Raw genomic sequence first — 14,328 nt, 5'->3', positions numbered from 1 at the left:
AGAATCAGCTTTCTGTGTCATCTGCATTTTTCTCTTTCTGCATCTCTTCCTTCCTTGAGTAGACCTTTCATGTGAAAGTTTCTCTTACTCAGATTGGATTTTTATCAATTTTGATGGAACCTATAGTCTTTCATCACCTGTGGAAATATAGACAAAACTTCTTCCCCAACACAAAATATTCCTGGACTTCCATTCTGATATTAAAACATCTTTAAATGATATAGGTTGATCTAATTCAGCAGTTCTTTCTACAATCCACTGACTTTCAGCAGCTGTTGGTCCTGCCTCACTGGCATTCAAAAATTTAAAGTTAAATAAGTATTTTTCAGCTAATTTCTGGAAGTTCTTATATGCCTGACCTAAGAGCCATTTCTTTTATGTTTCAGTTATGTAAATTGAACACAAAGGGTTTACTGTTATTAACTTTTTGACACCTGTCATTTACTCTCCACCCCAGCATGGCATAAAATCCAATCATGCAAGATGAGTCCTTTTCTAGTATCAAGAGGCAATGGAGAACAAACTCTCAGTTAATCAACAATATCTTCGGAAAATATTGTTCAGAGACAACAGAGGAAGTTGTCAAAACTGAAATCAAGTCTCTCTGGGAAGAGCAGTGTTTACCTGCAATCTCAGGACTTAGAACACTGAAAAGGGAGGAGGGTACTTTTGAGTCTAGCTAAGCTTCATGATAAGGCCTTGATTCAAACCAACAAGATGAAACTGATTGTGTCAGTCCTTGCAACAGTAACTAAAACCAAGAGATTTTGAAAACAGTTCTTCTGCATGGTTATATGGCACTAAATGTGTTCTAACCTTGGTTTCTATAGGCATTCTCTTTATTATATTGTTACAAACAGACTTATTCCATCTCAAGATTGGGGTGTTAAAAAAATGAGGAACTGTAACAGGCTTGGCAGAAATGAAGTATCTCACAATCTAATTATCAGACTACTGAAACAATAGACCCCAAATAAATGGAATTTTCCCCAAGAATCTCATGCTGAGAGAAAGAAAAGCCCAGCTGGAGGAAGATCAAGTCTCTTGGAAAGCGATTCCCACAGTTCAAACTTGTCAGACCATCTTAACAAAGATGAGTCAGTGGGAGGTGGAATTACAGCTTGAATGGTACTATTTTGATATGCACTTTCTAGGCCCTCTACTTAAATTTCAATCTCATTGTAGGACCCTGAAGATTCAGTGGTCTCCCTGAAATCTCTTAGTCTTTTTTTCCCAGTGTGACCACATTGATCAAGTCACTTTTTCTGCTATTTAACAAATTAAATAAATAAATAAATAAATCTTCAAGAGATGTTCAACGTCATTAACCATCAAGGAAATGTAAATAAAAACAACTTTGAAATCGCACTTCATCCCAGGCTCAAGAACTCAAATATTAGTAGGCATAATGGTACATGACTTTAATCTCAGCACTTGTGAGACAAATACAGGATCTCTGTGAGTTTGAGGCCATTCTATCCACATAGAGGGTTTAGGGCCAGTCACCCATTCTGATCTACATTGAGAGTTCAGGACCAGTCGTAGCTACAAAAAGAGACTATATCTCATACAAACAAACTAAGCAAAAAGGAAAGAAACCAAATAACAAATGTTGGTGAGGATGTAAAAAAAAAAGCAACCCATATTCACTGTTGGATGTTCAAACTGGTAAAGCCACCTTAGAAATCATTGTGGAGATCTTTAAACATCCAGAAGAAATGAAAGACCCCGGAGCTCAGGAGACCCTCACTCAAGTCTCAGGATGATGCGACCACCCAATAACTCACAGGTGACCGATCTTGCTGCAATCACATGAGGTTTATTCGGGATAAACCAGATCTGGGTTGAACACGTAGTCTTGCAGGCCAGAGGAGTTCGACCACGAGCACAAGGAGTAAGGGGTATTTAAAGGGAAAAATCACAAACTAGGGGGGTCAAGGGGTTACCAAGGAAACATAACAAGAGAACAATGGAAAATTCTAAAGAGACTCAGCCCCTATTTGAGTCAGGGTCATAAGGAAAATATCCTACACACTCATTATGCACAAGAATGTGATCTGGTCAATGTTATTCACTTTATGGCTGACCGTTCCCTAGAACCACCCAGATGGCTCATATCCTGCTTTTTGTTCTTGGACCTAACAACTAAGGGAGCCTTTGTGGCCAGCAGGTTCCTGAAACTGGCTAGTCTACATTCCTGGCTCGTTACAGAGATTTTCCATGTCCATATCTAGTATTTAAAATGTTAACACTAGGATAAGAAACATACAGTATACATAGAAACTATATGTATTATTTTTATAATTACTATGTGAGTAAGATTATCTAAAATAAAAAATTTAAAAATAATAAAATGTCTAAACTATATTTGCATTCAAGGCTTTCTAAGCTATCCTAAAAAGTAAATATTAATGTTATAATTAGGAAAAACTTATTTGAATAATTGCCAGATTATGTTATTGACACACTTCTCTATTACTATCAAATAGATAAATCAAGATACTGAATCAATTGCTCAATAAATTATGTATATCATTTTAAAATCTTGCTGTTAGTTCCTCATCAATGAGGGATTACTTCTCCCCTTCATGCTGGGATTTTGTGTTGTCTCAAAGAAAATTTGGAGTGAGCGTTAAAAAATGTTTTAAAACAAGATTATAATGACAGTTGTACTACTCTATAAATTTACTGAAAGTCTTTGAATTGCACACTTAAAATGGGAAAATATGTATTATACACCAACAAAATTCTTTAAAAATAAATGAATTAAAAACAAGGTTTCTGGGGCTAGAGAGGTGGCTCAGCGGTTAAGAGCACTGACTGCTCTTCCAGAGGTCCTGAGTTCAATTCCCAGCAACCACATGGTGGCTCACAACCATCTGTAATGGAATCTGATGTCCTCTTCTGGTGTGTATCTGAAGACAGCTACAGTGTACTCACATGTATAAAACAAACAAAATTTCTGAAGACAGGTCTGGTGGCACATGCCTTTAGTTCCAGCACCCATGAGACAAAGACAAGAGGATCTCTGAGTTCTAGGTCAGAGTTCTGGTCTATAGAGTAAGTTCCAGGACAGCTAGGGCTACAAGAGAAGCCCTGTCTTGAAAAATGAGAGAAAAAGAAGAGAAGAGAAGAGAAGAGAAGAGAAGAGAAGAGAAGAGAAGAGAAGAGAAGAGAAGAGAAGAGAAAAGAGAAGAGAAGAGAAAAGAAAAGAGAAGAGAAAAGAAAAGAGAAGAGAAAAGAAAAGAGAAAAAAGAAGAGAAAACAAACAAAACCACACAATATATGTTTCAGTTACTGGAAACAGTAAATGTGATCACATATATGCATAAATCTGTCAGGTGTGCCAGGGAAGACTCCAGATACCTACATTTAATTATTAGAAAACATTTGAAACACGCATCATGGGCACAAGTCTGCAAGCCCAGTACTCGGAAGGCTAAGGAAGGCAGGTCATAAGTTTTAGACTAGGCTGAGCTATACATGAATTTTCATATCATCCTAGGCTACATAGGAAAACCAAGAGGGAAAGGAGAAAAGATTGAAGGTAAGAAGGAGAAGAAGGGCTGGAAAGATGGCTCAGGAATTAATAGCACACTGACTGCTCTTCCAGAGGTCCTGAGTTCAATTCCCAGCAACATGATGGCTCATAACCATCTGCAGTGAGTTCTGATGTCCTCTTCTGGTGTACATGAGATGGAGCATACACACACGTATGCCCACACGCACATACACACACACACACACACACACACACACACACACACACACACTTATATAATTTTTTTTTAAAAAAAGAGAGAGATGGAACAAGAAAAAGAGGGAACGGAAAAGAAAGAATTCTACATGAAGCAGCTGATATTAGTTTCCTCTTGATTGGTTTAATATTAGAAATTATGATATCTAAATAGCAACATTTTAAGTTTTTAAATTTTTATTACATTTGTGTGTGTATTGGCATGATATGGAAATTAAAGGGCGAATTGTAGTAGATTCTTTCATTCGACCTCCAGTCCAAGGAATTGAAATGTTGTCAGCCTTGCTAACAACTTTCTTATTTGATAAGACATTTTTCTGGCCAGGTTTTGAGTTTTTATGTAATTTATGAAGATCTTTAATCACCATTGAAATGTGAGAGTGAAATAGACACCTGTAACAAAAATATCACATGCTTTGTTATGTGTGGAACTATGCTCTCCAAAAAGATGTTGGCGCTCACAGATATTGGGATCCTTGTGCTCAGACTGGGGCAGCTGTTAACGCCATCTCTTTGTTTTGCAGTAAAAAATTGGATCTATCACTTGTCACCATAATTGGCTGCTGTTTACCATCCATACAACACTAGGACTTGGGACAAATGGGACTGATGTCATTTTGAGCTTTTATTTTGACCATGATTTATTTGGAGTGGAGGCACTGGGTTTTGTTGTTGTTCTTTTAAGAAAAAAAAAAAAATGTTATATGAGTTGTCTAAAAATAAAGTGCATTTAAATTTTAAAAAAGGTCTTTTCAAATGTGCACAAGTTAAGATGAGATTATTAGAATGGGCTCTCATCAAATATGTTGGTATCTTTACAAAAAGAGAGAGGATACTGGAGGATGACGGACAAGCAAAGGAAGAAGCAAAGACTAGAGCTATAGCATAGAACACTCCTGATGGCACCTTGATTTCAGCCTCCAGGACCATGGGACAATAATGCACATTGTTTTAAACTGGAAGATTGTTTTCCTTTTTTATGAAAGACCTAGGAAACAAATACTCATCTATCTCATAACATCTAAACTAGGAAAACAAACTCAGAATGAAATCATTAGTGAATACCTGAGTTATTGAAGAGGGTACTCGTCCACGGTTTAAAACTCTTTGTTAGGCAAAGGAGGCAACGTTTACATATTTAATAAACCATATTAGGTTAGTCTCTTGAACATGTTTTTAATATTCAGTTCCTTTTGTATCAATGTATGGAACAGAAATATGTTAGTTATTAAAATTAATAAACTCATGAATTATAAACATTTTAAGCAAGAGAGCATTTTAAAATATTTTTCACCTGATATACATTTCAAAACACCCATATATTCAAACTAAATATTATTAGTAATAGTATATTAGTTTCAAAGTAGTATTTAAAAGATTTCCATAAACCCAAAAATTTCTTCATACATATTTGTAGTGAAACCTTACTCTTGTCCATAAATAGCCCTTATCTGTTCTCTGCTGATTCATATCTGCTTTTCTTTTCTTTTGTTTTAGCACTTAGATATTTGAAAACAAACATACATAAGTTTATAAAAATTATCTTCAAGCATGAGATTTTTGGAGAAACTTACAATGAAAATCAGAAAACAAAAAGAGGATGATTTTTAGAGTTTGATTCACTATACTACAGTAATACATATTTCGTGAGGACAGACTAAGAGTGATCTTGAAAACTGGGGTGAAATGGTAGTTCTTTACATATCTTTTCTCATTATTATTTATTTATTATTTTATTTACTTAGATCCAAAATGTTGCTCCCTCCAGGCCCCCCTCCCCTTCACTTCTGACGATGAGAAACTCATTGCTTTCCAACTAAGACCAGAAACAAGGCAAAGATGTCCCATCAGGTTCCTATTATTTTAACATTGTCATAACTACAATAATAACATCAAAATAAAAGAAAAAAGAAATATAGATTTGGAAGGAAGAAATAAAAATTATCTTTACTTGTGCATAAAAGAATTGTTTCTGTAAAAAACAAGCCTAAATAATCAACAGAAAAATCCTCCTGAAGATATTATGTATAGCAAAGTGCAAGATACAAGATTAATACATAAAATTAATTACTGTCATATTTCCCAGCACTAAACAAGTGCAATTAAACTTTAAAACATATTAACAATTATACTGACACCAAAAGTACATAATATAAATTTAAAACAATATATACAAGGTTCAGGTAAAGAAGAAAAAAAACTCTAGTCAAATAAACCGAATAACTAAATAAATAGAGAATGGAGAAACATCAGTTCTTCCAAATCTTATCTTTAGATTCAATATAATCGCAAGCGAAAGAAAAGGAACAAACCATTTTGTAGATGTTAACAAATTGGTTCTCTGTTTCCATAAAAAAAAAAAAAAAAAAATTGACGAAGAGGAACAAATCTAAAAGACTGTCAGTGCCCAGCACTAAGACTTACTATGAAGCTCCAGCAATACATGAAGTAGATTGAGAGAGCAGAGAAGAGACCAGAATAGACTCACAGATGCATAGGGTCTCTCGTGCCTTAACTTGGACAAAAGAGTAAGGCATTATAAGTAGATGAATGATAGTATCTTTCAATAAAACTCTAGAATATCTATATATCAATACAAAAAATTTTCAATGTATATTTTTTATTGTTTAGAAAAATAACTCAAGATTAGCTGAAAACACAAAACAATAAAAAAAACTTTAAAAAACACAAAACTATAAAAAACACTAAGACATATAACATAGGAGAAAATCTGGATGACCCTGAGTTTGATAGTTACTGTTAGATAATAACAGTAAAATCATGTACAAAACCTAAGCAAGCTCAAACTAGCGAAAATCCCAGCATAAAGGTGGAAATGCAGGAGAAAAATTCTCACCACAAACTTGAGAGTGTTAATAAACATACATAAACTGTAACAAAATATCCCATTCTGGTGGGTAATACTATTAGTAAAGATGTCTAAACATGTGGACAGGAAAAGAATATATGGAAAATGTCTGCATCCACACAATATTGCTGGGAACACAAACTGCTCTAAAGTAAAAAGACCTATCCTCCAGAGGTAATATTGGGGAAAATGCTCTATTATCAAAACTTGCCCACAGAATCAATGCAATTTCCATCAAAACCCTAATGGAATTCTTCATAAATAAAGAAAACAAGAGAAATCATGAGACCTAACCCCTAAAAGTCAAAGCAACCTGAGCATAAAGTCCAATGCTGGAGGTGTCACAGTGTCTGAATTCACACTGCCCTAGAGTCCATCAAAACAGAAATAGCATGTTCCTGGCACAAGAGAAGACATAGAGCCCAATAGGATAGAGTGGAGGAGCCAGAAATAAACCCACAGTGCCACATCCAGCTAATGATTTTAGGTCCAAAAAGTTCACTGCAGAAAGAAAAACAAAAGTCAGCCTATTAATGAAGAACATTCAGAAAACTAAATATCTTCATATAGAATGGAGTGAGATTGAAGTTAGAATAAAGAAGTTATTAGATCGGTATCTCTCACCCTACACCCCATCCCAAATTAGCTCAAGATGGATCAAAGACCTTAGGGTAAGATTTTACAACTCAAAAAGGCTGAAGAAAAATATAGGAAAGACGCTTCAAGATACAGACATTAACAAGTACTTTCTGAAAGGGAAACTAATGTTATAACAAGTTACTACTCCAAGAACTGACAAAGAGGATTGCATGAAACTGACAAGCTTCTTCATAGAAACGAGTGAATAGATAGTCTGCAGAATCAGGAAAGTCCTTGCTGGCTGTTTAACAACAGACTCCTTTCAAGGTAGGAGATACACAGAATCCAAAAAATTAACTAGCCCAAAACTTACTCACCCAGTCCAATTGGTAATTGAACACAACAGACAGTTCTTAATAGATAAACATGAAAACGTGTTTAACATCTCTAGTCATCAGGAAAATGTAATCAAAACCACACTGAGATTCTACCTCACTCCAGTCAGGGCAACTACCACAGAGAAAATAAACAGCAAGTGTTGGTAAAGATGTAGGGGAAAAGAACCATTGTGACTACTGTTGGAAACACAGACTTGTACAGCAACAATGGAAATAAATATGGAGATTCCAAAGAAGTTAAAAATATCACTACTATATTATATGGGTGTCCACTTATCACTGTCTACTCAAAGGAATCGAAATCAGCACATCACAGAGATATTTGCATCTCCATGTTTATTGCAGCATAATGTGCAGCAATCTAGCTGTCTATCAACAGACAAATAAATGGGTGAGGTATATGTGTGTGTATATATGTGTGTGTGTGTGTATGTGTGTGTATGTGTGTGTATATATATGTGTGTGTGTATGTGTGTGTATATGTGTGTGTGTGTGTGTGTGTAAGAGAGAGAGAGAGAGAGAGAGAGAGAGAGAAAGAGATGAGAGTAGAAGAAAGCCTATTAGAGGAGAGGATGGGGATTGATGAGAGAGAAGGAGGGAAGAAGAGAGAATAAAGGTAAAATGAACATGCAAAGTAAATTTTATAGATTTATATAAAAGTGAAGATTGCACAGTAAAACCCATTGCTTAGCATGCTCTAAAACACATTCTATTCTATAAGTGATATATGGGAAGGGTACATGGTATATGGCTAAGTGGGATTATAAGTGAATCATTCCTGTTCCTAAAGAAAAATAACATACCCCGAAGAGTATATGAGGCAATTTTTATGACAAAAACATTAAAGCCAGGTGTGATGGCATATATTTGCAACTCCAGCCCTTTCAAAGCTGAAGAAGCAAAATTCCAGTCTCGATTGCAGAATAACACTCTGTTTGAAAAAAATTCAAATCTTTAACTTACATTTCTTTTATCTAAAAATAGAACACAGGACCGGAATTCTTTTCAGTAGTAGAGTGCTTGCTTACTTCAGTGTGTGAGTTCCTAGGTTCAAGTGCCAGCATGTAAGTGCATACATGAACCTTAGCCAGCACTCACTGCAGAGACTGCTGGTGGCAGCACTCAGCAAGCAGCATAGCCTTAGGCCCTGTGAGACATGAGAAGAGCTGAGCTGAAAGTGTGCTCACATGTCTCCATTCACTCTCAGTATATTGAACTGCACTCCTGTCTATGTAGGTACAGCTGAAGGAACCATTATCAAACCTAAACTAAAAGGATATCATAAACAGATAGCCATACATTCTGATTCTGATTAGAATGACCTGACCGCTTGGCCCAAAGTTTTCCTTTCCTTTCTAAACTATCCTACTTTCTTAATCTGAGCTCAAAACTTTTACCATAAACTTAAAGCATGTAAATTTTAGATTCCCCCCATTCTCACAAACAGCACCCTGTACATATATTTATTCCTATACTCCACCTTTCTAGAATAGATACTCAAGTAAGAATTAGGACTGATTTCTTATACATGTCTTCCAAAGTAGCAATGTGTAGCAAGTTTGTTTTAAATTAAAATTATAATTTAGATTATAACTCAAATTAAATAAAAATATTACTTAGACAATCCATGTTCTCTTTTTCTAACATTTTCCATTTCCTAAGATAACCTTATCTACTTTTCCACAAATAAACTAACACATTACACAGGTCTCTGCCCAGAGGCAGCCAACTGAATGAGTCAGTGTCCCTCCACAGCTAACCTATAGAATAAAACTACATTTAAAATGTGGCCTTAGGCCTGTGAGATAAATAAGTTGACAAAGGTGTCTATTGCCAGCCCCAAGGACCCGAGCTTATTTAATACCATGACCCATGCTTAAAGAAGAGAACTGACTCTTACAAGTTGTCCTCTGACTTCCACACATGTGCTGTGAAGTTACACTCTACATACAGAGATATAAAGACACAAATATTTTTAAAAATTAAATGAAAAGGCATATACAATAGCATTCCCATTTTTCAGTTGTGGACTGTAAGACCTAAGTGTTTCACCACTCATACAGAAAAAAAAATAGAAATGCCAGGTTACAGAAAAAAAAATAGAAATGCCAGGCCTCAGTATAATATGCTCCTAAATAATATTGCTTTCTCTTTATATGTATATATATACATACATATAAATGTATAAATATATTCTTATATACATACAAGCATACCTATAAATGGATATGTATAAATATATATGTATAAACATACATATAAAGAGACCAGAAACTGATTGTAGTCAGCCTGATTAAAAAAAATCTAACACAAAAATATTGAGTTTTCAAAGATCTATATTCTAGATTCCTTACAATTTAACCTTCAACATTTTATTTGAACTCGATGTGCCTCGATTTCTTATTTATTACATAGCACAAATGACTTTTTTTTCTTTTGATTAAAGCAATTGGAGAAGTTAAAAATAACACTATACAAATATAAAATCGGGCCAAAACTTCACCATTTTTTTCTAATTTTTTTTAGTATTTTTTAAAAACATATTGCTACCATGGTTCTGCCTTACCATTAAGCTGTAAAATTATTCTATACTAGCCATAAACATCCAGGAAATGAAATTTCTAAATGTGGGCTTTAATTGATTTCTACCAAACATTGTAGTTCCTCTTTTCTAGCCAAACTTTTATGTCCCTTGTTCTTTTAAGCCCCAAACAGGTTGCCCATGTAGCCCAGTAAAGTCATCCATTTCTAAACCCCTGCAGATAATCCTCATTTGGTTTTAAATCCTTTAACTGCTCCCACCAAGTGACAATCCATAAGCCACATCAAACTGGCTTCAGCCTGCTTTTCTAGGACAAGTCCCAACCCCCATCCACTCCCCTGCCACAAAAGGGATTTTTCCCCCTATATTTAATCTTTCCTAAATCTCCATCCTGTAATTCCTGTGTATAGTTCCTGTCGTTTACAGAACAAACAGCTCCTGATATCATTAAGACTATTTATTCAGAGTAACCACAGAAGCATAATTTATGTATACATTTATGTATCTATTCAAGTTAAGAGGCTGCACAAATCTTTTACTCATTTTTTCATCACTACACACACACACACACACACACACACACACACACACACACACACGCACACACACTGGCTCTAGCTTTACGCAGGGCAGGCCAACTATCTGATATCCTTTCCTACCTCCCCCCCACCACTGTCCTTGCTCTTAATTTAGGCTCTGTTCTTCTTGGTGACACTGGTGTTCTTCCCACCTCTCTGCTCCCTCCCTATCCAAACCTAGTGTCCTAGGGAGTACTGGGCATGCTCAGTAGCCACAGCTGATGCAGGAAGCAAACCGGGATCTTTTTTGCGGCATTAGAACCCGGCTGCAGCCGAAGGCCCTAAATCAGTGGCCCAGAAATTGCTCTATCCTTCTACAGTATCACTTAACTGTGTATTCGAAAGATGAGTACGGATTTGGAAAAGGACGGTTTACAGCGGTCCTAGTCTGCGAGGTGGGTCACAACCGAAGAGCTTAAAACAGCCTCTTACATGGTTTGGTGCTGCGGAGATTTCTCCTGTTCTGAGCTATGATCACGCTGATAGAAAGCTAGGAGCTAACGTTTGGCATCTCTGCTTCACCATGTAAATACTGATCTCCCCCTACCCCTCACCCACGCCTCTCTTGAGCTGCTCCAGACTAAAAGGGATGCTGCCTTAAGTCAAAGTCTGTGCGCCAGACAGGGATTGTGTAGAAGACAGGCAAATCAATCACACCAAATATTAAATCAAGCAGGCGGGTAACGGACCAGCGATAAACAAATGGGCTAATGCCAAATGACAGTTCAGGAACCTTTCAGATATGTGAATAGTATGCCTGTCTCCAAAAGCGCATACCTTCCACGTACATGAACTGTGGTACACTTCTCTTTGAGAAAGATACTGACAGATCACACACACACACACACACACACACACACACACACACACACACACACACACACACGACCCTTTCCTCGTTTTCTACAGAGACTACATCTCTGGAGCTTTAACGGCAGCAGATTCCCTCACCTCACTGCCTGAGGATGGAGCACAGGAAGAAATGTATTAAGGACTAAATAGGATGGGGGGGGGGGTGTTCTTTGCAGGGGCTTGAGTCAGCACTGCAAATCTTCGGAAACAGAAAGATAAGCAATAGCAGGCAGAGAGAAAGACACTCAACTGCCCCTGCTGCTAAACCCTAGCCATTTCTTCAAACAGCAACAAACATGAGACATTTCATCACCATGCTGCATCCATATTGAGAAGGTGGAAAAAAAAAAAAAAAAAGCATGTGCTCTGCTTTTAAGCATTTCAGTCTCCGGAGATGGGAGGAGACCCTGTCCATATGTTGTGGGAGCTATCCACCACCCTAAAAGTACACACTGCCAGCACCTAGCAGCCTACCACTTGCCTGACAGGTTCAGCAGCAAAGCGGTTAAATCTATTTGACAGCAGGTTGTCTCTTACCGTAGGCAGCAGCGGCTCCATTTGGGCTCCCTGGTCTTTAATCTCCATGTTCTGTAACACCTCTGGAAAAAAGCACCTTGCTCTGCAGTGTCTTCGGTGTCTTCCACTCAGCCGGGCACTCGCTCTGCTTAGTATTCGGATCAGGTAGCTCTGAAGCAGGAGGCAACTGCACACTCCAACTCACCAGAGTCACATGGCTCCTACTCACTCGGGCTGCTGGCCAGGTTTTGCACTGATTGCCTCGGATCCTTGGGCCGGTAAGAGAGATCCCCAAAGCCCTGAATCACTGCCCACACCTGGATACTTGTATAAAGTACAGACGACAATGTTACAAATCCAAAGGGCATTGAGAATTTTGCCTGAGATGATAGCTTCTTATACAAATGAGTTCATGCTGGCCTCTAACCAGCTCAGTCTGATTTTGACACCTTGAGGCACTCACTGCATTCCAGAATCCTATAGGAAATAACAGTTCAAATATGGTGATGTCAACACAAAGTCTTAATAGGACTTACCTACTATCATTTAGTATGGTATCTGAGGCAATATGACTTCAAAATTAAAATGTCAGTGAGCTTGAACTATTCACTAATTTTAAAATGTAAGTTATTTGTAAATTTGTAAAATAGACATTTTCTATGTTTAAATCATGAGAAACTGGCAAGTCATACACTATTAAAAAGGATTTTTATCTAAAATTTGTCTCTCAAAAAAGAGAGAAATGTCAACTATTCTGACAGTAGCAATGAGTAAGACATATAATTATAAAGTGGCAATATAAGGTGGCAATTATAAGGTGGCAAATCTGGTGAACAGTTTAGGCATATATTCCTTGCCTAACTAGTTAAATAATTCATGGGAGGAGAGGAGTCAAAGAACATCGTTAGAAATAAGAAATTGGTGATAGTCTACATACACAATCTTTTAAATAATTATGAGATTAATTTTGCATACATATCTCCTGAATGTGAAGTCAAACCCAAAGCTTTGGATATGCTAAGCAAATGTTCTATTGCTGAGCTGTATGTCCATCTCTTAGGTCTTTGAGAGAGGGCTCCGTAAGAAGCAAAGACTAGCGTTGAACTTGTCATCTTCTTGTCTCTTTATCCTAAATGCTGAGATTACAGGTGTGAGCCAGCACTGTTCCTGGTTGTATCTATTTTAAGTAATGAAATTCATCTATCCCTGGACCTCAGAATAAGAATATAAAAGTTTAAAGTATATAGAAATAAAAATCTCTTAGGAGCTAAAAGAGTATGGCTGAAAATTACGACTATAGTTTATTGTAAACTTAAAAAGTCACCAGATTTTATAATCTTTAATTGGATTTACATAAAAATAATATTAATAATATACTAGTTTATATATTTCTCATTGTAGATGAAACTATCCATAACTTTCTCATCTTCAATAGAATTCTTAAAATAAGTATTTATTGCTTTTTGGAAAACTACTAGTTTTTATACTCTAATGATAAGAGTAACAGTTTTGTTCATAGGACATTTAGATTATACAATGGAATTGAATTTTTGATATTTGGCTAGGAATAAATGGGCTCACCTTGATTTCCTATAACAAATGGATGAGTAAGTGTATACCTACCCACACACATAACTGTAACAAACAATCAGAAATAATTTATATGAATAACAGAATAAAAATGTCCTTTGAACATTCATTTCTATTCAAGTAACTAATCCTAAGTCACCCAATTTATAGTTTCTAAATTAATTTAAATATAATTTAAAAAGTCTGACTCTTAATTCCTAGTGAGATAATAAAAACAAAACTGTATTTAAATTCCTATTAATCAGCATTTTTCTACAATATGTATTAATAAACTCTGAACATGCTTTTCTGGAACAAACATTGCTTGGGTATTTACTCTCCTAAAAGTACCAGTGTAATAGGATTCATCAGACCTACTGCTAAAGCTCAAGGTCAGTAGGACGGCTCAGCAGGCAATGGTGCTTGCCACCAAGCCTAATGAACTGACTTGCATTCCCAGAACACACATAGTAGAAGGAGAGAACAAACTCCCATAGATATACATGAAATATAAAACATTAATAATAAATAATGTAATATGAATTTTAAAAAATTATCTCTTTCTACACATCTCTGATCAAAAGCATCAAATACTTGCCTAGGAAAAAATGAAAAGAAGAAGAAGAAGAAGAAGAAGAAGAAGAAGAAGAAGAAGAAGAAGAAGAAGA

At 36.2% G+C, this 14,328-nt stretch overlaps 1 protein-coding gene and 1 long non-coding RNA gene across 17 annotated transcripts in view; one reads left to right on the top strand and one right to left on the bottom strand.

Moving 5' to 3' along the window:
* The window catches only part of Slc4a10 (solute carrier family 4 member 10), a 432,277-nt gene that overhangs the window by 268,844 nt on the left and 149,105 nt on the right, over nucleotides 1-14,328 (bottom strand). For all 16 annotated transcript variants that reach the window (XM_031370397.1, XM_031370402.1, XM_031370408.1 and 13 more), the window contains one exon: nucleotides 12,113-12,568. In XM_031370397.1, coding sequence (XP_031226257.1) covers nucleotides 12,113-12,160 — 48 coding nt within the window. In that variant the 5' untranslated portion in view covers nucleotides 12,161-12,568. The remainder of the gene's footprint in view (nucleotides 1-12,112; nucleotides 12,569-14,328) is intronic.
* Nucleotides 10,947-14,328, top strand: part of LOC116090228 — a 7,894-nt gene continuing 4,512 nt past the window's right edge. Inside the window, exon 1 of the long non-coding RNA XR_004118618.1 lies at nucleotides 10,947-11,118. This is a non-coding gene — a long non-coding RNA (uncharacterized LOC116090228). The remainder of the gene's footprint in view (nucleotides 11,119-14,328) is intronic.

The sequence above is a fragment of the Mastomys coucha genome, unplaced genomic scaffold, assembly GCF_008632895.1.
Source record: "Mastomys coucha isolate ucsf_1 unplaced genomic scaffold, UCSF_Mcou_1 pScaffold15, whole genome shotgun sequence".
NCBI classification, from domain to species: domain Eukaryota; kingdom Metazoa; phylum Chordata; class Mammalia; order Rodentia; family Muridae; genus Mastomys; species Mastomys coucha.
This window is presented reverse-complemented; position numbering and strand designations above follow the sequence as displayed.